The sequence below is a fragment of the Vidua macroura genome, chromosome 26 (assembly GCF_024509145.1).
Source record: "Vidua macroura isolate BioBank_ID:100142 chromosome 26, ASM2450914v1, whole genome shotgun sequence".
NCBI lineage: Eukaryota > Metazoa > Chordata > Aves > Passeriformes > Viduidae > Vidua > Vidua macroura.
The window spans coordinates 3,588,072-3,608,311 of NC_071596.1; the positions used below are offsets into that span (position 1 = coordinate 3,588,072).

At 60.3% G+C, this 20,240-nt stretch overlaps 1 protein-coding gene across 7 annotated transcripts; it reads left to right on the forward strand.

Moving 5' to 3' along the window:
* Window positions 1–5,821: 5,821 nt before the first annotated feature.
* TLE2 (TLE family member 2, transcriptional corepressor) lies at window positions 5,822–20,216 on the forward strand. Of its 7 annotated transcripts, none has more exons than XR_008440720.1 (20): window positions 5,825–5,983; window positions 6,066–6,151; window positions 6,620–6,683; window positions 7,835–7,879; window positions 9,610–9,672; window positions 9,888–9,962; window positions 10,674–10,890; window positions 12,913–12,929; window positions 13,924–14,016; window positions 14,317–14,361; window positions 15,434–15,565; window positions 16,619–16,760; window positions 17,149–17,312; window positions 17,631–17,707; window positions 18,228–18,477; window positions 18,660–18,907; window positions 19,023–19,166; window positions 19,248–19,398; window positions 19,525–19,601; window positions 19,677–19,763. XR_008440720.1 is itself a non-coding variant. In XM_053999737.1 (20 exons), exons 1-20 carry the CDS (start codon window positions 5,960–5,962, stop codon window positions 19,782–19,784), a joined length of 2,217 nt encoding a protein of 738 aa, XP_053855712.1. In that variant the 5' UTR covers window positions 5,825–5,959; the 3' UTR covers window positions 19,785–20,216. The 7 variants fall into 7 exon arrangements, 6 of the variants coding, with proteins under 6 accessions (XP_053855716.1, XP_053855712.1, XP_053855715.1 ...); XM_053999737.1 differs by having other exon boundaries at window positions 18,660–18,902; window positions 19,677–20,216; XM_053999736.1 differs by having other exon boundaries at window positions 5,826–5,983; window positions 19,019–19,166; window positions 19,677–20,216.
* The last annotated feature ends 24 nt before the right edge of the window (window positions 20,217–20,240 follow it).

Below are 20,240 nucleotides of genomic sequence, written 5' to 3' on the forward strand. Positions count from 1 at the left end.
CCACAAAGTCCCTGTGGCCTTTGTGGCTCTGGGACGCCCCTGCAGAGGTGGGGGCTGTGCCACAGCTGCAATCTGCTGGAACCAGGGCCAGGAGGATGCCCGGGCAAAGCCAGAACAAACGAGCTCAAGGTGAAAGTGGTGGGTGGTGAAAAGGGAGCGGGGGACTCTCCAGAAGAAAAGCAAGGAGCGAAGTGCCCCCAAGGTCTATCAGCTCTGTGCTGCTTTGGTAACATGTGTGGAGGTCCCTGCGGGCTGCCACAGGTCTGCTCTGTGTGTGCATAATTCATTTTTCCTATGGGCACAGAGGATAAGCTACTTCTGTGGCTCTCAGGCCCCTCTGGAAAATCCGGCCTGCGGTGCCCTGGGGCTGAGATTGCTGTAATGGAATTGGCTCTCGATAATTAGAGCTGTCCTCTGGCTTCAGAGCCTGCTCCACCCTGATAACATCTTCCCCTCGGTATCTCTTAGGCCAGTTGGAGTGGGAAAATTTCCTTCCTCTGGGGAGGAAGCCGTGCTGGGGGAGTCCTGGTGCACCCAGCACTGAGGTGTGGAGGGGCTGGTGGGTTACGGAGCCCGTGGGCAGCCCTGGGAGAGGGGATGTTACTCCTGGTGGATATGCAAGGGAGGAGGATTTAGGAGAAATTGTTCAGGGCTGCTTTCAGGAAGAGAGGTCGCTCTTGTTGGAGCTAATCAGCGGCCTCGGTTCACTGGGCAAGGGGGTTGGACAAACCACGAGGCCACTGGGGCTGGGGAGCTGCTCTGCACTGGGCTGTGGGGATCTCCCTGCTCCCTCTGGGGAGCAAACCCTCTGTTAAAGTACAAAGAGAAAACTTCTGGGCTCTCCAAATCGCCTGCACCTTCCAGCAGGTGCTGAGCTGAACCTTGTGCTGCGCTCCTGCTTCCCATGATGTTCCATTCCCAAAGCATTTCCCTGCAGGTTGGGGGGCACCCTGATATCCCATCCTACTGAGGAGCAGGGTTGTTCCCCGTGCTTCCAGCCTGGCTCTGTTTACCATTCTCCAAAGGGAGTCATTTCATTCGGCACTGAGCCCAGATTTGGGCTCAGATCTTAACCACATAACAAACTGTAAGTCTAACCCACACTAACAGCAAAGAAAAGGGTTAAAAATACCTCCCTCGTGACTCTCCCAGTAGCTGCAGACTTGAGGAAACAGCTTCTCTCCTTCCAAACAGGCCTTGTAACCTCTCAGAAGGCAGGAGCCCCTCTCGGGCCCTGCAGAACAGCTCAGCCCTTGCGAGGACACAGCTGACAAGGGCCCCCCAAAGCTGCTCAGGGATGCTTTGAGACTGGCTCCTGGCAGAGAAGCCCTTTCTCCTCGTGTTCCAGAGCTCGTGGTGCCAGAGTGGGACAGGGCTGATGGTCTGAGAACCAGCTCTGCTGCCCCAGGATCCTTGGGAAAACTCAGCAGAGGCCTGACTCATAAAGGGTGGGTAGAGAGAGACAGCCCCTGCCCTGCTGCCCACAGAGGCTGCCGTGGACACAGGGGCAGAGGGGCAGGACCCCACCTGGCAGTGCCCCATGTCCTGAGCACCAAGCAGCACAGCATTACCCCAGGCTTGACATGGATTGCTGCTCACAGCTGCCAGCTCACAGCTGACAAAACTCTGCTGTCACCCATCTCCTCCCTTCCACCTGCCTGGCACTGGAGGGTCAAACCCCGGCCTCCTTCCTCCTCCATGCAGCGAGCAGCTGGCAGTTTTTCACTGGGTTTCACTTGTTTGGCTCCTTCCCGCAGGACAGAACCCCCAGCGGGAGTCGGAGTCGCCTCTGGCACATCCCCCTGTGGCTCCCACCCTCCTCATTTCACAGCCCAGCTCTGCCTGAAACAATGGCACGGGAACGGTGGAGGAGCAGGGCTTCCTTCCCAGCTCACCGCTAATGCAGGAATGCCGAGCTCTTCCTGGCTGCAGCGAGCACCAGATAAAAGCTAAAGGAGGCATCAATAATTAAAAACCACTCAGAGCTGGTAAGTGCAAACAGGAGCCAACACTGATCGAAGGCAGAGAGCGGAGTCTGTCAGCTGCTGGGGTGCTCTGAGGGCTCCCACTCCTCTTTTGCAGCCCCTGGAACCAGGGACACCTGGAGGGGACACCTGTCCCCAAGGGCTCTGGGGACATGTGGCTTTGGGGAAGTGGACACCAGCACTGGGGGTTTGGGGATGAGGAGCTGCAGTTTGGTCCTGGAAGTGGAGCTCAGGGAACTGGGGAACCTTGGTTTCCAGTACAGCTTTGGCTTAGATCTCACTGGTTTGGTGCCAGATCCTTTCCTCAGCTCCCCTTCCCATCCCATGTTCATTCCAGGACTGACTCCAGCCAGGATGAGGTCCCTGTTTGTGCCAGCTGCCCTGGGAAATTCACATTGTCTGACGGTGCCAGGAACTACTCTGTTGACTTTGTGCCTCCTCATTCAAGCAGGCAAACAAGCAGCTGAAAATAGGATGGTTTGATGAGCCACAGCCACCCTTGGTGTCTCTGCAAAACGTGGTGGGCTCTGCCCTTGAGCATCTCCTCTGGAGATGTGCTGGACACAGGGGCTGTGTGTGGGACCACCATGGCATGGAGCAGGACACAGCTGGGCTGCCCTGTGCTCCCCTGTGCCAGGCAGGCATTCAGGGAGGGAGCTGAAAGGCAAAATCCCGGGGTAATTCCAGCAGCAGCAACCTCTCTTGCTGGGATCCAGGTCCAGATGGAGCTCCTGGGTGTCCCAAAGCCTGCGTTGGTTTGATTTCTCTGCTGCTGTCAGTATTGGCCTCTTGATTCCAGCATGGATTTCAAACATCCTCATCCTTTGGGGCTCTTCCAGGCCCTGCCACCACCAGGCACGAGCTGTGGCTGCTGCAGGGGGGGGCTGAGCATCCTGCAGTGGTGACAGCCAGGTCTGGGCTGTGGCTACTGCCCAGCACGGTCCCCATGCCCGGGGACAGCAGCAGGACCATCTCCTCTTGCTGCTGGGGGTGCCAAGGGTTAAGTGCCGTTGTTTTCTCCCATCCAAACACAAATTAATCTCCGGGTTACAGGCTGTGCTGCTCCAGGGCTCATGTCAATCACTGATGGAGGCTGATCAAGACACGTGTGGCACCCATCACTCCCGAGCTGCCTGCTCCAGGTTTACCTGTGTCACTCTCCCGAGACAGGAGCACAGAGACTGCCGAAGGAAAACTGGCAATTTTCAGAAAGGAGTTTTGAAAAACGCTGCAAAACATCTCCTCGGTCTATCCTTCCCCTGAAACACGATCTGAAATGTTTCCAGCCTTTGAAAATACACTGTCCTTAAAAAAAAAAAAAAAAAACTCAGCTCTCCCAATAAGGCAACACACATGCAAAAAAAAAAAAAAAAAAAAACTTTAAAACTTTACATTTGGATTAAAATATGCAGATATAGGATGTAAACACAGAAAACATCTATGTGACTGCACAGAAGGGAGGGTTTTGGAGGGTTTGAAGCTGGTGTCCATCACTGCCCGAGTCAGTGGCTCTGCCCAGAGAACACCTGTGGCTGGGGAAAGGTAAAGGGGCAACTGCTGGGGCTGGGTTGGCTCCTTGCTTGGGACTGACAGGGTCTGGGGCCAGCCTGGCCAGTGCCGGGAGAGCCCCCAGTCCTGGCTGGGGAGGAGAGCAGGGACACCAGGGGAGGGAGGGATGGATGGATGGATGGAATGATGGAGGGATGGATGGATGGATGGATGGATGGAGGGATGGATGGATGGATGGATGGATGGAGGGATGGAGGGATGGATGATGGATGGATGGATGGATGGATGGATGGATGGATGGATGGAGGGATGGATGGATGGATGGATGGATGGAGGGATGGATGGATGGATGGATGGAGGATGGATGATGGATGGATGGATGGATGGAGGGATGGATGGATGATGGATGGATGGATGGATGGATGGATGGATGGAGGGATGGATGGATGATGGATGGATGGATGGATGGATGGATGGATGGATGGATGGAGGGATGGATGGATGGATGATGGATGGATGATGGATGGATGGAGGATGGATGATGGAGGGATGGATGGATGGATGGATGATGGATGGATGGATGATGGATGGATGGGGGGATGATGGATGGATGGATGGATGGAGGGATGGATGGAGGATGGATGATGGATGGATGGAGGGATGGATGGAGGGATGGATGGATGGATGGATGGATGGATGGAGGGATGGAGGGATGGATGGAGGGATGGATGGAGGGATGGATGGATGATGGATGGAGGCAAGAAGAGGGAGAGCCTCCAGTGCCCAGCACCTTGTCCCTGCCCCGGCCGCTGCCAGCATGCAGCACGTAAATAACACAATGAATAAAATATCAGGATGAAATGTGAGGCATTAAATATTTAACCTCGTGCCTGCCTGCGCAGTGCCCAGGTACAGCTGGGCCCTGCAATATTTAAAGGCTGCTCCTCGCTCGCTTTTCCCACCCCCGAGCGCGGTGACTTCGCAGCGGCCGCGGCTGGAGGGGTCGCGGGGGACCGGGCAGGGCTCCTCGGTGAGTTCCCCTCCGGGACCCTCCGCGGGAGCGCTCCCCGGCCGGAGCAGCCCCCCGGAGCCCGGGCCCGCGGCCCTCCCGCCCCAGCCGCCGCCGCTCACCGCCCCACGTTACTTTGAGTGGCAGCTGGCGGCAGCCGCAAGGCCTCGTGGGCCGCGCAGTCTGCCTGCCCGGGCCGCCCGCGGCGGGAGCCGCGCCTGCTCCCGGCGCCGGGCCGAGCCCCGCGGCAGACCCGGGCCGGGCCGCTCCCCGGGCCCGCGGCGGCGGCAGGGACGGCACGGGCCGGCCCGGGGCGCCGCCGCCGTGAGGGCGTAGCCAAGGGCTGACTACAACCCCCAGCGTGCCCCGCGGCGCCCCCTTGGGGGCTCCGGCCGCCCGCTCACTTCTCATTGGCCGTCCCGCTCTCTGACGTCACGAGCCCATGTGGGAACGGCGCGGGGCGATTGGCTGGCGCTGCCGCAGCGGCAGCCAATGGCCGGTGCGAGCGCCGCCGCTGCGGGCTGCGGGGCCGGTTAAGGTGGAGCGGGCGGAGGGGTCGGGATGGGGCAGCCCCGCCGTGCCCGCCCCTCCCGGTGCGGCTGGTCCCCCGGGACCCCGGCCCGACTGTGCACCGGGCCCCGCTGCCCCTGGGGTCCCCGGCCCGGCGGGCACTGTCCTGCTGCACTCGTTTGTGATGTCCGCCCCCGGGCGCTGCCCCGCCGCCGGCCGGTGCCGCGTCCGCCCGCAGCGTCGGGGGCGGTAGCAGCGCCCGGCGTCGCTCCCCGGGGATCGGGCTGCCCCGGGGACGGGGGATGCTCCGGGCCGCGCAGCGCGAGTGGCACCGCGCTGGGGGCCGCGAGCGCGGCGGGGGCCGGGCCGGGGGGAAGCGCCCGGTGAGCTCCGGGCCGGGGGGAAGCGCCCGGTGAGCTCCGGGCCGGGGGGAAGCGCCCGGTGAGCTCCGGGCCGGGGGAGGCGTCCGGTGAGCTCCGGGCCGGGGGGAAGCGCCCGGTGAGCTCCGGGCCGGGGGGAAGCGCCCGGTGAGCTCCGGGCCGGGGGCGCCGCGCGGGCGGGCGCCTCCCGAGCGGCTCCGTTCGGGACAGCAGCGGCGGCTCCAGGGCCGGCGCCTTCTCCGGGCTCCCCCCGGTCTCCGGCATCGCAGGAGCTCCGGTGCCGCGCTCGCGCTGTCCCGAGCCCCGCGGGAGCGCGCCTCCTTAAGCGGGCGCGGGCGGCCGGGGCGTGCGGGGCCGGGCGGCCGCTCCCCCCCCCCACCGGGGCCGCCCCCGCCCCGCCCCGGCCCCGCCGGGGGCGAGCGGAGACCCCGGGACCGGCGCCCGCGCCCCGGCGGAGCCGCTCGGCGAGACCCCGGCTCCCCGCCCAGCCGAGGCACCCCCGTGCCCCGGGAGGGGCGGGCAGCAGCGCCCGGGGGCAGCGGGGGGGGCCGGGCCGGGCGCTCAGGATGTTCCCGCAGGGACGGCACCCGGTAAGTGCCGCGGGGGCGGCGGGGCCGGGCCGGGCCGCGGGACCGAGCCGCAGCCTCCAGCCGGGCTGTCTCTCCGCTGCAGCCCGGGCAGCCCTTCAAGTTCTCGGTGCTGGAAATCTGCGACCGCATCAAGGAGGAATTTCAGTTCCTGCAGGCGCAGTACCACAGGTGGGGCGGGGGGCGATGGGGACGGGGTCGGGATGGAGGGAGCGCCTGGGGCTGAGCTGTGGTGGGACGAGGGAGGCTGGAGCGCTCCAGCAGGGAGGAAAGTGGGGAATGAGGCGGTGGAGAAAAGGAGCCTGGGGGAGGGAGGGGAGGGGAGAGGGGTTTGGGCTGAGGGGCAGCGTGAAACCGACAGTCGGGGCGCCAGGTCCTGAGCGGGGGTCCCAAGGGGGGGAGCAGCCGCATTTCCTCTGGCTGAGCGGGGTGTAGGGGCAGGGAGGGCACAGAGCCCTGGGTGGGTGCTACAGGTGTGTGCACAGCACAGCCGTGGGGTGCAGGTGCCCCAGGGAGGGTGTGTGACACCCCCGCAGTCCCGGGAGCCCGCGGGGGCTCGCAGGAGATGTGCTGAGCTTGCCCCAGGGACGGGGCAGGAGCTGCAGGTGCGTGCATGGAAGCCGTGGCTTCCCTTTGCAGCCTGAAGCTGGAATGTGAGAAGCTGGTGAGCGAGAAGACAGAGATGCAGAGACATTATGTCATGGTGAGCTGGCCCTGCCGTGTCCCCCTGCCCCCCCGAAGGGCTGTCCCCCTGGGCTGCTGCCCTCACACAGATCTGGGTGCTGGGGCTCCTCTCAGCCCTGCTCTGCCCAGTGCTGACCTTGGGGCTGGGGAGATGGGAGGGAGGAAGGAGTTAATCACCATTTCTAGCAACGCTGGCTCTTGGTGCTCAGTGCTGCTTGAGCCCGGGAATCCTGCCATAGGTTTTGTCTTTTTTTTTTTTTTTTTTTTTTGGTTTCGGTTTTTTATTTTGTTTTGGTTTTTCTTGGTTTTTTTTACCTTTTTCTGTCTGGCCTTATGAGAGAGCTCCCGACTCCTCCCCTTCTCTCTCTCCCGAGGGGTGGATATTTAAGAACTGATGCTCCAAGGCTCGTGGTTTGGGTGGAAGGGGAAGGAGCAGGGCAGGAGCCCTCCACAGTTGCCAATGAAGGGTTAACAGGCCCCAAGACAGACTGACCTGGGCACCAGCCAGAGCCTGCCAGGAGCAGGGGAGCTGCTGGGAGGAAGGAAAGAGGATGGGGACAGCAGAGCAGCTCCTTCTCCTTCAGCATCTGACCTTACTGGCCCCTCTGGGGAAAGGGGGAACCCAAGTGACACCATCCAAGAGGCAAAAAGATGTGAATTTGGGCAAAGCCCATCCCGGGGGTGAATACAGCCCTGTCTGTGAGGCTGGGTGTTGATACTGCAGGGCATGTTCCTCTCACCCATCAGCTGGGATCCCTCCCCACATCCTAGGGGCTCGGGGATTTCCAGAGGTGCATTGCTACCCTTGGAGCAGGCTTTGCTGGAGGAAAGCAGGTCCTCTGGTGCCCTTTTCTGCCCAGGTGTGGGGGATTGGGGTCAGCACCCCTGGCAGAGTCACTGGTGGCTGCTGAAGGGTGAAACCTGTAACAGGTTCCAAATGGGGTGGGATGAGCCAGGACGGGATCTGGGGGGGGGCAGCAGGACTGGCTTCCCCTGGCTTAAACAAATTGCAGGTGTTAACAGCCTGTCCGTGCTCCCTGCCTTGTCCTGGCTCCTGGCACACTGTGCCAGCCATTCCTCGTGGGCTGGAGCCAGCCAAACCCCAGGCTGCTCCTGGGCCAGTTGCTCTGGACAGCTCCTAACCAGGCTGTCTTGTGGTTTCCCTCTCAGTACTACGAGATGTCCTACGGCCTGAACATTGAAATGCACAAGCAGGTAAGTGCAGGGAGGGCTGGGACAGCAGCAGGGGAGGGTGGGGAAGAGGCCAGGGTTGGAGACTTTGTTGGAAAATGATCTCCCTTGAGCCCTGTGGCACGGGAGATGTGACACAGCTCTGTGCGAGGGACTGGCTTGCAAAGGGATCCAGCAGTTGTCAGGATGTGTTATTGAGTTCCCCATCCCAAAGAGAACCACTCAGAGCCCTGCTGTGAGCCCTGGTGCCTCCCTGCAGTGCTTCCCTGGGGCCCCACTTGAAGGAGGGCTGTGGAGGAAACAGCAGGAGCTAGAGCCCAGAGGCAAATGGATTGTCATTCTTTTCTTTTTTTCTTAATCCCCTTTTCCTTTCCCAAAGCCAGAGGAGTGTTTTCACCCTTCCCTGGTTCCCCTTTTGTTCCAGCGTTAATTTGCTTTCCCTCTTCAGATTTATCAATCTAGTCATCGTGGGCTCTCTGCCAGGGAAATTAGTTTGGACCAATGCCTGACAAAGTGGCAAGTCAACTGCCATATCCCTCCAGCTGGCTCAGCCCCTCCGAGTTTGCTCCTTTTGTTAGCAGGGAGCGTGCTGGGGACCACGAGCACATTCCTGCCACCTTTACACGCCCCAAAATCCAGTGGCACTGGGAGCCAGGGGTGGCCCAAGCCCCGTGGGGCCGGGGACTCTGCCCACGAGGTGGTGGCCAAGTGGGTGAGGAGTGGGAGCCTGGGCATGAGGGGGTCTCTGGCTCTGTGGCAGTGGCTGAGAGAGCAGCTGGGACCTGCAGGTGAGCACAAGGTGCTGGTGGGTGTGGGGCACAGCAGGTAAAATGTTCCCTTTGTTCTCCCTTGGCTCCCAGCCTGGTTTGACCTCTGCAACACCGGCAGGGATTGTCAGAAACCTGAGCTGATAAAACCCTTCAGAGCAGCCAGTCCCGGGCTGGATTTACAGCAGGGGGGGAATCCAATTTTCCCCAGGAGATGTGGGTTTTCTCTTGGAGAGGCTGGGCTGGAAGTCGCAGCCCCTTTCCTCGGAAGTGCCGCTTGCCCTGGGTGGGAACGCTGTGGGTTTGTCTGCAGCCACAGAGCCTCTCCTCAGGGGATGCTCCGGGTTTTCTGCATTCCCCTGTGGGCAGAGGCAGGTCTGGGGGTGCTTTGTGCCTCTGAAGGAGCAGGGGGAGTGTCCCACGGCTTGATGGGGATGGGAGTGGAGTCCCTGCTCCAGGACAGGACAGGTACGACCAGCAGAGCCTCGTGGGATTTGCTGATGCGATGCCGAGAGCGCTGAATCTGTGCAGTTCTGCATCCTGCTTGCTCTGCCCTGGCTTTGAGTTGGATGTTTGGGAAGGGAAGGCACAGGGAAGGGCCCACTGCCAGTGCCTGCAGCTCCGCTCCCCTCCGTCCCTGCCCGCAAAGCCAGGATGGGTTTGGGCTGAGCAAAGCCAGCTGGGCTGCGAAAGGACTGACAGCTTGGAGCTTGCCTTGGCCTGGGGCCACGCAGGGATTTAGGCGTGGGTTCCCTCCCATGTGCCTGGCAGCCTAAGGGGGTCCAGCAGCCCTGGGCAGAGCCCTTCCTTGGCAGCAGCTCGGGAAATCCCAGCAGGGATGCAGAGGCAGCAGGAGAATTTCCGCCAAGAGGGCGTGGGTGGGGAGAGTTTAACTCCTCCGCCGAGGCTGAGTGTTTGCAGGATGCTGGAGGGCGACAGGATGGGTGATCTCTGGTGATACCTGCTGATACGTGCTTCCTCTTTCAGGCAGAGATTGTCAAGAGGCTGAGTGCCATTTGTGCCCAGATTATTCCCTTCCTGACGCAGGAGGTAAGGAGGAGGCAGGGGGTGTGCATCAGATCGCTCTGGCTTCTTGGGAAGGGGCGAATCAAAGTCCAGCCTGAACATTTTGGGGAAGAAAACCTCCGTGCCTGGGCTGGAGGGGTGGGAGAAGGGGCTGTGCAGGGGTGGGTGGGGCAGTGTGGAGCCAAGTGCTCCCTCCAGGCAGGAGCAGGGTGTCAGCACCCTGTGCTCTTCCTCCCCAGCACCAGCAGCAGGTCCTGCAGGCAGTGGAACGGGCCAAGCAGGTGACCATGGGCGAGCTCAACAGCATCGTTGGGGTGAGTTGCACTGCCTGGCTGTGGGCAAAGACTCTCTCCTGCCTGGGGGTTCAGGCAGTGATGGGGGAGGCCAGGGTTTTTTACTATGTTGATACACCCATTTTTTATCATTGAAGGGTTTTTACTAGTTTGATACACCCATTTTTTACAATTTAAGGGTTTTTACTAGTTTGATACACCCATTTTTTACAATTTAAGGGTTTTTACTAGTTTGATACACCCATTTTTTACCATTTAAGGGTTTTTACTAGTTTGATAAACCCATTTTTTACCATTTAAGGGTTTTTACTAGTTTGATACACCCATTGTGGTGAAGGGGTTTGCCACGGTGTCCTGAAGGTGTTGGGTGCCCTGTGGGACACCCCCTGGGCAGAGCAGGGCACAGCCTTGGCTTGGGCTCCTGCCTGCAGCAGGGAGGGACTCGCGGGTGGATGGGGCAGTGGGTGGAAGGGGGCACAGGAGGAAAACAAAGTCCAGAGAGAGAATAAAAGAGGCTGTGCTGAGCCTGCTGAACCCTCAGAGCCCACACAGCCCCGGGGGGAAGGGGCAGGGGTGTGACCCAGCCTGTGCAGCCCCCGCAGCTCTGCTGCCCCCTCCCCATCCCGTCCCTGTCTCATCCCACCGCGCTTCGCATCCCGCGGGGAGGGGAGGGAGGGGAGGGGAGGGAGGGGAGGGCCCGGCCTTGGCTGCGGCTGCCTCCTCCACATCCAGGACCATTTGCTCTTTCTCTTTCAGCAGCAGCAGCTTCAGCACCTCTCCCAGCACGCATCCCCCCTCCCGCTGGCACCCCACCCCTCCAGCATGCAGCCCCCTAGCCTGAGCGGGGCCAGCGGCACCTCGGGGCTCCTGGCCCTCTCGGGGGCACTGATGGCACAGGTTCAGCTGGCCACCAAGGAGGACAGAGTGGCCCAGGATGGGGAGAACAGAGGTAAGGGGAAGAAGCACAGCTGGGTTAACCCTTTAAAGGCTGGGCAGCGTGTGCAGGGTTCCTGCTGCCTGCTCTGCCTCTTTGCTGAGGCTCCTGGCTGCTGCATCCCCCGGGATGGCAAATCCAGCTCATGGAATGCCTGCAGCCCCAGGAGGCTGGCTCTGCTTGTGACCCGGGAACTGCTGCTCTGCAGTGATGCTGTGTGTGCAGCCCTGGCCCTGGGCAAGTGTTTGTGCACACACAGAGCTCTCCCTGCTCCCCTGGGTGTTTCCAGTGCATGAGGGTCCCCCCCCTCCATGAGGCAGCTGGGAGGTCCTCACCACAAAGAAATCCTCTCTTTTTACACCAAGTAAAGATCTGATACTTGAAGATGAGACTTTTAAGGAACATCCTGTTGCAAGCCCTTGGTAGAAACTGTGACAGCCACAAGCCTGGGGCAAGGAATTTAGGAAGCAGAGCCTCATTGCGTGTGTTGTGCCGTGTAAATTACACTAATTCCTAGTCCAGATGGGTGCCTCCTCCTGTCAGGATCAGTGAGTGCCTTACAAACATCATCAATATTTAATCATCGTTAAATCAGTGCTCTGAATGCTGCTGGCAGGCCTGGGCCAAATTGGTAACTCTGCCCAGCTCTGCTCGTGGCCTGTTGCTGCTCAAGGGCAGCACAAAGGAGCTGCTCTGAGCTCAAGTCACCTTTTCAGAGCACAGGCATGGAGTGGTTGTGCTGAGAGGAGGCTGGGACAAGGAGAGAGGCTCTGGGCAGCTCTGTGGGCTAGGAACAGGCAGCCAGATTTAGCAGGAGTGATGTTTCCCTGCAGACTCCCCTGGGGAAGGTGCTGACTGAAATGCACTTGGGTCAGGACCCAAGAGCAGCAGCAAAGCCAGGCACTGGGTGGGGTTTGCTGCAGGTTCTCATGGTCTGGTTTGGCCTGTAGCATTTCAAGGTGGTGAAAAGAGCAGCAGGAAGCTGTCGGTGGCAGCTCTGCCCCCCTGCACACAGCTGTCTGCAGCTCAAATCCTGCCCGTGTTTCTTTAAGGATGGCTTCCACAAAGGAGGAAAACAAAGTCCAGAGAGAGAGAGAATAAAAGCAGGCTGTGCTGTGCTGAGCCTGCTTAACCCTCAGAGCCCAGGCAGCCTGTGCCTCCAGCCAGAACTTCTCTCAGCCTGGGTATCTGGCCTTGGTGAGGGCCATTCCTTATTTAAAAAAAAAAAAAAAAAAAAAAAAGGTTGAAATGCTCCATCTGTCTGGGGTTAATCCTCAGTGCTCTGCCATAGTTAGCCAGAGCTGGTGTGAGCCAGGGGTGCACAGGGCTGATGGCAGGCATCTGGTCCCACTCCAGACCACGGCCCTGGAGCAGTGCCTACAAGAATCCCTCAGCTTCCCATCCCTGCCTGCCTCTTTTTGCCAGCAGGGACCTGGACTCGTTCTCTCTAAATGCTGGTGGATCTTTAGGAGCAAAAATCAGCCAGGGAAGGTTGCTGAAGCCCAGCCCACAACCCTGTGCTTGGATTTGCAGTAAATGCCTGGCACTCCTTCCCTGGGCTCAGGGAAGTGGACCTGCTTTGCTGTGCATGTACAAAAGCCTCAGAGTTTCCAAGCAGGGCTTTAAGGCACGGCTTCCTAAGGAAATAGGATGGGTGTGATTCAGGGGATCTCAGCTGGCTGGCCAGCTCTTCCCTCCTGGTGCCTTTGGACCTGTTGTCATGTCTAGGGAAGGGATTCCAGAGCTGGGATAAGTTCTTGGAAGGAGGTGGGTGGATAGAGATTCCCCTGCTTCTCTGAGGAGCACCAAAGTGCTGACAGCAGAGAATCCACACTTCAGGTGGGCAAAGTGGGAAAGCAGGGGTGATTTTTTTATTTGTTTGTTTTCTAAACCTTGTCCTGCTGTTTCCTGCTGTGCCCCTCTCTCCTTCCTGCCTGGGTTTGTGGGGCACAGGCTTGGCACTAACAACCTCTCCCTGTCCTCCCCTCTGCTCTGACACGGACCTGGGATGCTCTCCCTGCTGCTGCCTGGCTCCAGAGCACACCCCAAGCCGGGTAAGTTGTGACAGGCAAGTGGCCTCAGCTGGCCCTGATGGCATCTCCAGTGTGCTCCAAGCTGGCCACTGGCTCCTGGGAAGGGATGGGGCTGCTGGGTGAGCTTTGCTGGCCTGGGTGGGCTGTGTCTGCATCAGGGTTTTGTAACTGAAGGTTCTGGGCCACCTCGATTCAGTCTTTGCTGATGCAAGGAGCTAAAGATCAAGGGCTGCTCCCAAAATAACCAGCTCTGTCCTTTTCAAGGAGCTTCCAGTTTAGGAATCATTCTGAACAGGTCTCTGAGCTCTCAGCCCCTCTGCAGTCCTTGGCTGCCCCCTCCCTTTTAGGATCCCCCCCAGTCCCAGAGCTGTGACTCCCTTCCCAGGCTCCACAGTAGCTCTGCAGAATCCAGGGTACAGGCAGGGGAAGGAAGGGTTAATGATCTCCACTGGGAAATTGTAGGCATTGATCTGTAGGAGAGGAGGTGTCTGTGATGCCCTGACTGCCCAGGCACCTCCTCCAGAGAGGGCTGGGGGACAGGGATGGCCCTTTCTGCCCCTGGCTCAGTGTCAGAGCTGCTGATGTGCCCGTGCTGGGAGCAGTCAGCTGCAGGGAGCCCTGGCACGGGGCATCTCTGTCACCTTCTGGCTGCATTGTCACCAGTGTGGGGATGCCAGGGGATGTGTGACACCCCTGCAGCTGCCAGCAGCATCTGGGGGAGGGCTGTTCTGCCTGCTTGGCTCCATTCTGCTTCCCAAGCCTCGTGGCAGGGTTGAGGTGAAGTAAACACGGCTCCAGTGGGGATTTCTGCTCCACCCTGGCTCCTTGTCTCTGCAGGGGTGGGTCTCCCTTGCTTGGCTCTGGGTTTTGGGATTTTGGGGTCCTTCCCAGCAGCCAGGAAAATGCTTTGGTACGATGGAGGTGGTCATGGAGCAGGGCCTGGCCCCACTGAGAGCTGAGGGGTGGCTGCCTGCCCTCACAGTGGCTCTCACACCTTCCTCTCCCTCTGCCTCAGAGCGTTTCTTCTTCCCCCGCCGAGAGCCTGCAGGACGAGGAGCGCACGGGGCTGAAGAGGAAGCGGGAGGAGAAGGAGCTGCCTGGGCATTCTGTGAGTGCCCCAAGGGCTGGGGCTGGCAGGGCTGGGCTGGGGAGGTGGCTGGGGAGCTCTGTGCCCACCCTGCTGCACAGGGCTGGTGTCCTGTGAGCAAGAACAAACCAAATGAGGAGCTCCAGGGAGGCCCCTCAGCCCGAGGGCTGGGTCGCTGCCTGCAGGACATGGTTGGTGTCAGCCCAGGGAGTGATGTACAGGAGAAAATGGGTCCCTCTGGGGTCCTGGGGCAGAACACAGAGCCTGGTCCAGCATCTCCCTGTCCTGACTGAGCCCTTCTGGATTTCTCCCTCCTCGCAGGACAGCGATGGAGACAAGAGTGACTACAACCTGGTGGTGGATGAGGTAAGCCCTTGGAGCCTGGCAAGTCATCCTGCTCAAGCTGCAGTTGTTTGGTTTAGGACTCTGGCTCCCCAGCTTTGTCCAGCTCGTTGCTGCTGGGCAGCAGTGGCCAGGCAGGACACGTGCCAGCCCTGCTCCAGTGTGTTGTGCCAGCCAAGACTGATTCCACTCCCACTGCTCTGGGAAGGCTGTGCCAGCCAGGGCTCAGCTTTGCCAGCCACAGGCTTGGCTCTGCTTCTCAATCCCCTTTCAGCCCCTCTGCTGCAGCATCCCATATGGGGAGGCTGATAAGCTGGGATGAGAGCTCCGTGGAGCTGGGCTTGCTGCTGGCAGCTCCTATGGGTGGAGGTGGCAGGAGCCTCGTGGCACACCCTGGCCCTGCCAGCCCCAGGCCTGGAGCCCACGTCCTGCCCTGCCTGGCCCTCGAGCAGCCTCGACTTTAACTCACCTCAGTGCCAGGCATTCACTGAATTCCAGTCTTCTGCAATGGAAGTGCCACATGCTTCTGGTACAGCCTTTCCTGACTGAGGCACACCAGACAGAACCTGACCCCAGCCACCACTGTTCTTGGTAGAGAAGATGTTTGTGGGGACATGCTTGTTCCTTTCCTAGAAGACAGAGGGGAGAGAAAGATATGAGGTCTTTTTTTACTCGTGTCACTTCCTAAGAGAATACAAGCCCTGAAAGGAAGATCAGGAGGAATTTCTGCAGAAAATGCCACTTATGAAAGCTACTCATTGTGCTGATAAAAAGTCACAGACCTGGTTGAACGGGAGTGCAAGAGCTGAGGGGTGGCCTTGCCTCTGAAATGGCAGCCCTGTCTCAGCTCCTCATGTGTGCTGATCCCCATCCCTCCTTGTGAAGGCATCTGTGGCCACCAGTGTCCTCTGAACCTGCTGTCACCTCTCACTTTGTTCAAAGAGAAAAACCGAGGCCGTTCCTCATCCAGGGGAGCAGAGGGGATGCTCCTCATTCAGGCAGAGAGGACTGGCGGTGGTGGCTCCCCAGCCTCTCTGCCATCCTGCCCTCCTACACAGAGGGGTTCCTGCTTCCCACAGAGCTGTTCTCCCCCCAGGACCCGCCCTCGGAGCCCGGCAGCCCCGGCCGCTCGCCCAGCCGCCGCCCGGCTCCGTCCTGCCGGGAGCTGCCCGGGAGCCCCGCGTCCAGCGGCAGCGCCGCGCCCGGCCAGCCCAAGCAGCAGAGCCCGGTGAGGAGCCCCTGCGCTGCGGGTAGGGCCGGCAGCACGGCCGTGAATTTCTCTGTGTGGCCAGTCTGAAATGGCCACATACGGCCAGAGAGAAACGCCGGGGGGCTGTGCCCACTGGCACCCCCACCCTGGGGCAGAGGTCTGTGCCCTCGGGGTAGGGTAAGTGCTGCTGGGCAGAGCACAGGCTCTGCAGTGTTCTCCACCCGCCTGCCTGCAGGATTCCCCAGAGCTGCTCATAGCAATTGATTTTTCCTTCTTCTTCTTCTTTTTTTTTTTTTTTTTTTTTTTTTGCTTCTGTGTTTTTTTTTTTTTTCCTTCTTCCTTGCCAAGCACCAGTCCAGTGCTCAGATTGAAACATCAGCATGTGGGAAGGGGGAGGGATGTTTCTGCCACTCCTTGGCCTCCCAGCCACCACAGGGACCAAGTGATATGTCCCCCCATCTGGGGTCAGGAGCCAGCTGGGGGCTGTGGGCAGCAGCGAGCAGCAGCTCCCCGGCACAATCGGATTAGAGCAGACAAAGCGCCCTGAGCAATCTGCCAGCACAGCACGTAGCTTTTCTCTGTTATTAATTTTTTTTTTTTTTTTTTTCTTTGCTGGTGTCGACAAAATCCCCAGACAGAAAAAAAGCAGAAGAAATAGGAGAGGCAGGGGAAGAAAAAAAAAAAAAGCAGGGAATGAAATAGCTGTGGGGATTGGAGAGGCCAGTTCATGCCAGGCATCCTCTTGGTCCCAGGCTGGGCATGGGGGTGCCCCTGCCATGCAGGAGGAGTTCTGCTTGAGGGAGCAGCAGATGTGTCCGTGGGGTCTCGTGCTGGTGGGCACTGCAGGGTTGGGGCAGTTTGGGGTGACCCAAAGCTTGCGTGGGGCATTTGCAGCTGTGGGGAGAGCGGGGACATGCGAGGGGCAAAGGAGAGGAGAGGGGATCAGGGCTGGGATGGCCAGTCCTTGCCCAGCTCCATCCAGGAGCTCCTTCCACCCTGCAAGGTGTGGAGGCTGCTGGCCCGGGCTCTGGTCCCACAGCTGAAGCTGCTCTTCTTTCCTCTGCTGCACAGACCGACTCAGTGGCCAGCGCTCCCACCTCCAAGCCCTCCTCTTCCTCACCACCCCGTGACTCCCTCACGCCTGGCCCCGGGCCCAGCTCGGCCGTCCCACTCCGGCCACCCCCGGCCAAGGCCCCCAGCACCGACACCGTCAGTGAGTGTCCAGGGACAGCACGGGGGCTGCTCTGCTCTGACAGCGCCGTGGGGCAGGGAGGGAGGGAGGGAGGGAGGCAGGACCCTGTCTGCCACCAGCAGAGCTGGCAGGGCCGTTTGGCTCCACAAGATCAGAGCTATGAACCGTGGCCAACAGGAGCCCCTCTGCCATTGCCACGCGCCTGCTGGGCTGGGACCTGCTGAGTGGCTGGGGCAGAGCGGGGGTTTAATCTGTTTTTCTCTGACGAATTGTCATTTGGGAGGGGCTGCACGAAGCTCGGTGCTTCAGGGCTTGGCTGTGGGGGCCGGAGGGGGTGGCTGTGCAGTCACCAGGTGCCCCTCTCCCCCGGGTGACGCCAGGGCCAAGACGCGGCTCTCTCCTCGTGCAGCTCTCCGCAGCCCCCTGAGCTCCTCCAGCCCCTACTCGTCCTCCCTGGGGATGGTGCCCCACGCCGCCCTCAGCGGGGAGCTCCCAGCCCCCGGCCTCTACGTGGGCATCCAGCTCTCAGTGCCCCAGGCCAGCAGCGCGCTGCTCTACGGCCGCTCCCCCGTGGTAAGTCACCAAGTGCCGGCTCTGCTGCCTGTCCCTGAGCAGCCTCTGGGGCTGGAGCCGGGGATGCAGCCATAGGAAGGGCTCCTTTCCAGGCTGGGATGGGGGGCTGGTGGCTTTAGTGTGCTCAGAGAAGCCTCTGCTGGTACCACTGGTGTCTGTGGGAAGCCGTTTTGGCCTTTGTCACTGCATGGGAGGGCACAGCGAGCAGGGAGATTGCATAGAGCCAGGCCAGCCTGGTCCCAGGGTGTGCAGGGAAAGGCCTGAGCCCAGCTTTGGTGTCCTCTGCTCTGCTCCTCATGTGCCCTTTGCTTTGTGCAGGTGGCGTTTGAGTCACACCCTCACCTGAGGGCTTCCACCCTCTCCTCTTCGCTCTCCACCATCCCTGGAGGGAAGCCGTAAGTGGCTGCACACGCTGGGGCTGCAGGGAGGGCGAGGGCAAGGGGCTGGGGTGGGTGCTGGGAGCATCTCCCTCCCAAGGGCTCACCCAGGGCAGGGCTGGGCTGAGGGGGAGCTGCTCTCCAATCCTGAGTCCAGCGCTGCCCTTTCATTGCTGGCAGGAGCTGGGTAATTAAACCCCTCATTAGCCAGGGCACAACGGGCACCTTCCACCTTGGCTTGGTCACCTTCCACATTGGCTTGGGCACCTTCCACATTGGCTTGGGCACCTTCCACATTGGCTTGAGTGTGGCTAACGGGGAGGTCACCTCCTGCCCTTGGGCATCACACAGGGGTTGTTCAGGGCTCTCCTCTGCTCCCTTCTAGTGCCTTCTCCTTCCATGTCCTCTGACTCCAAACCACACTGCCTGGTTGGACCCACGTGGCACCGGCTGCTGTCCATGCAGGATTCTGCTCTGCTTCTCACTGCTCTGCTCTGCTTCTCACTGCTCTGCTTCTCACTGCTCTGCTCCCTTCCAGTGCCTACTCCTTCCACGTCAGCGCCGACGGGCAGATGCAGCCGGTGCCTTTCCCCCCCGACGCCCTCATCGGCTCCGGCATCCCCCGGCACGCGCGGCAGCTGCACACCCTGACCCACGGCGAGGTGGTCTGTGCTGTCACCATCAGCAACTCCACGCGGCACGTCTACACCGGGGGCAAGGGCTGTGTCAAGGTCTGGGACGTGGGGCAGCCGGGCACCAAGACGGCCGTGGCTCAGCTGGACTGCCTGGTGAGGATGAGGAACAGGAGGAGGAGGAGGAAGAGGAGCAGAAATGCCTTTGGGCTGGGGCTGGGAAGGGCAATGTGCCCCTGCTCCAGTGGAGGGGACACCTCTGCAGTGGGAGAAGTGTCTCCTGCCAGCCCCTGTGTGCTCATCATGTCCTCCTTGCCTTGCCCCGTTGCCTGTCACAGAACCGTGACAACTACATCCGTTCCTGCAAGCTGCTCCCCGACGGCCGCAGCCTGATCGTGGGGGGGGAGGCCAGCACCCTGTCCATCTGGGACCTGGCAGCCCCCACGCCCCGCATCAAGGCTGAGCTCACCTCCTCTGCCCCTGCCTGCTACGCCCTGGCCATCAGCCCCGACGCCAAAGTCTGCTTCTCCTGCTGCAGCGACGGCAACATCGTGGTGTGGGACCTGCAGAACCAGACGATGGTGAGGTGAGGCTGGGGCAGGGGCTGTAGGGCAGGCACAGGGGGAGATGCTGGCTCACAGGGTGCTGGCTGACCTGACAGTTGTGCCCTCGCCCTCCCCATCCCCCTCTTTCCCAGGCAGTTTCAAGGCCACACGGATGGTGCCAGCTGCATTGACATCTCTAACTATGGCACCAAGCTGTGGACAGGGGGGCTGGACAACACCGTGCGCTGCTGGGACCTGCGGGAGGGGCGGCAGCTGCAGCAGCACGACTTCAGCTCCCAGGTAGGGCTGGAGCCCTGTGGCAGCACCCTGGGGCCAGCTGGGACCTGCTGGGCCACTGTGTGAGCCTGTCTGTCCCCTCAGATCTTCTCCCTGGGCTACTGCCCCATGGGAGAGTGGCTGGCGGTGGGCATGGAGAGCAGCAACGTGGAGATCCTGCACGTCACCAAACCCGACAAGTACCAGCTGCACCTCCACGAGAGCTGTGTCCTCTCTCTCAAATTCGCCTCCTGTGGTAGGCAAGAGCTGTTTTTTCTGCCTGGGCTGTGGACAGCCTCAGATTTATCCCTGTGCTTTATTCCCCCAAGCTCACCTCCCATGAATGGTGGCCCTGCTATTGACATTTTGTCTCCTGTCCCAGGGAAATGGTTTGTGAGCACGGGGAAGGACAACCTGCTCAACGCCTGGCGGGCGCCCTACGGAGCCAGCATCTTCCAGGTGGGCTGAGGCATTTGTGCAGGGGCATCACGGTGGCTCCAGCCCTGCTCTCACCTCCTGCCCTCTCACTCACAGTCTAAGGAGTCCTCGTCAGTCCTGAGCTGCGACATCTCTGTCAACGACAAATTCATCGTTACGGGCTCTGGTGACAAGAAGGCCACAGTGTATGAGGTGGTTTACTGACTCCTGTCACCATCAGGAAAGGGGACACACCTTGCCCAAAGCCACCATGGCTCACAGAAGCGTCCAGTGCTGGACCTGCCCTCCTGCAACTCTACTTTTCCTCCTCCTCCACTGCTTTCAGACACCAAACCAAGGCCCCGGCCCCAGCCCCATTCTCCTGCCCCTGCTCCTGCAGGAGGCTGGAGGTGAGGGCTGGGTGTAGCCTGGCATCTCCTGAGGCTGGGCAAGGGCTGGGCTGGACATCCTGGGCCCTGTCTGTCTCTCAGGCTGGCTGCACTGGGAGCTGAACAAAGCCTGAGAGTGTGTCTCCTGAATTACTGCTACTGACTTAATGGCACCCACTTTCTGCTGCAGAAACAGCTGTAAATTATCAGTAAAGAAATGTATTTAACTATGTTTTCAATCCCTTACTAATAAAAAGGAACAAAAGAAGGGCTGGGCCAGTTCTGAGCAGGG

Coding starts and splice junctions, on each gene's coding strand:
- TLE2 (XM_053999736.1), top strand. CDS start 5,960: ATGTTCCCGCAGGGACGGCACCCG. Junction 6,684..7,834: donor TGCAGAGACATTATGTCATG/GTGAGCTGGCCC, acceptor TTTCCCTCTCAG/TACTACGAGATGTCCTACGG. Junction 14,362..15,433: donor ACAACCTGGTGGTGGATGAG/GTAAGCCCTTGG, acceptor TTCTCCCCCCAG/GACCCGCCCTCGGAGCCCGG.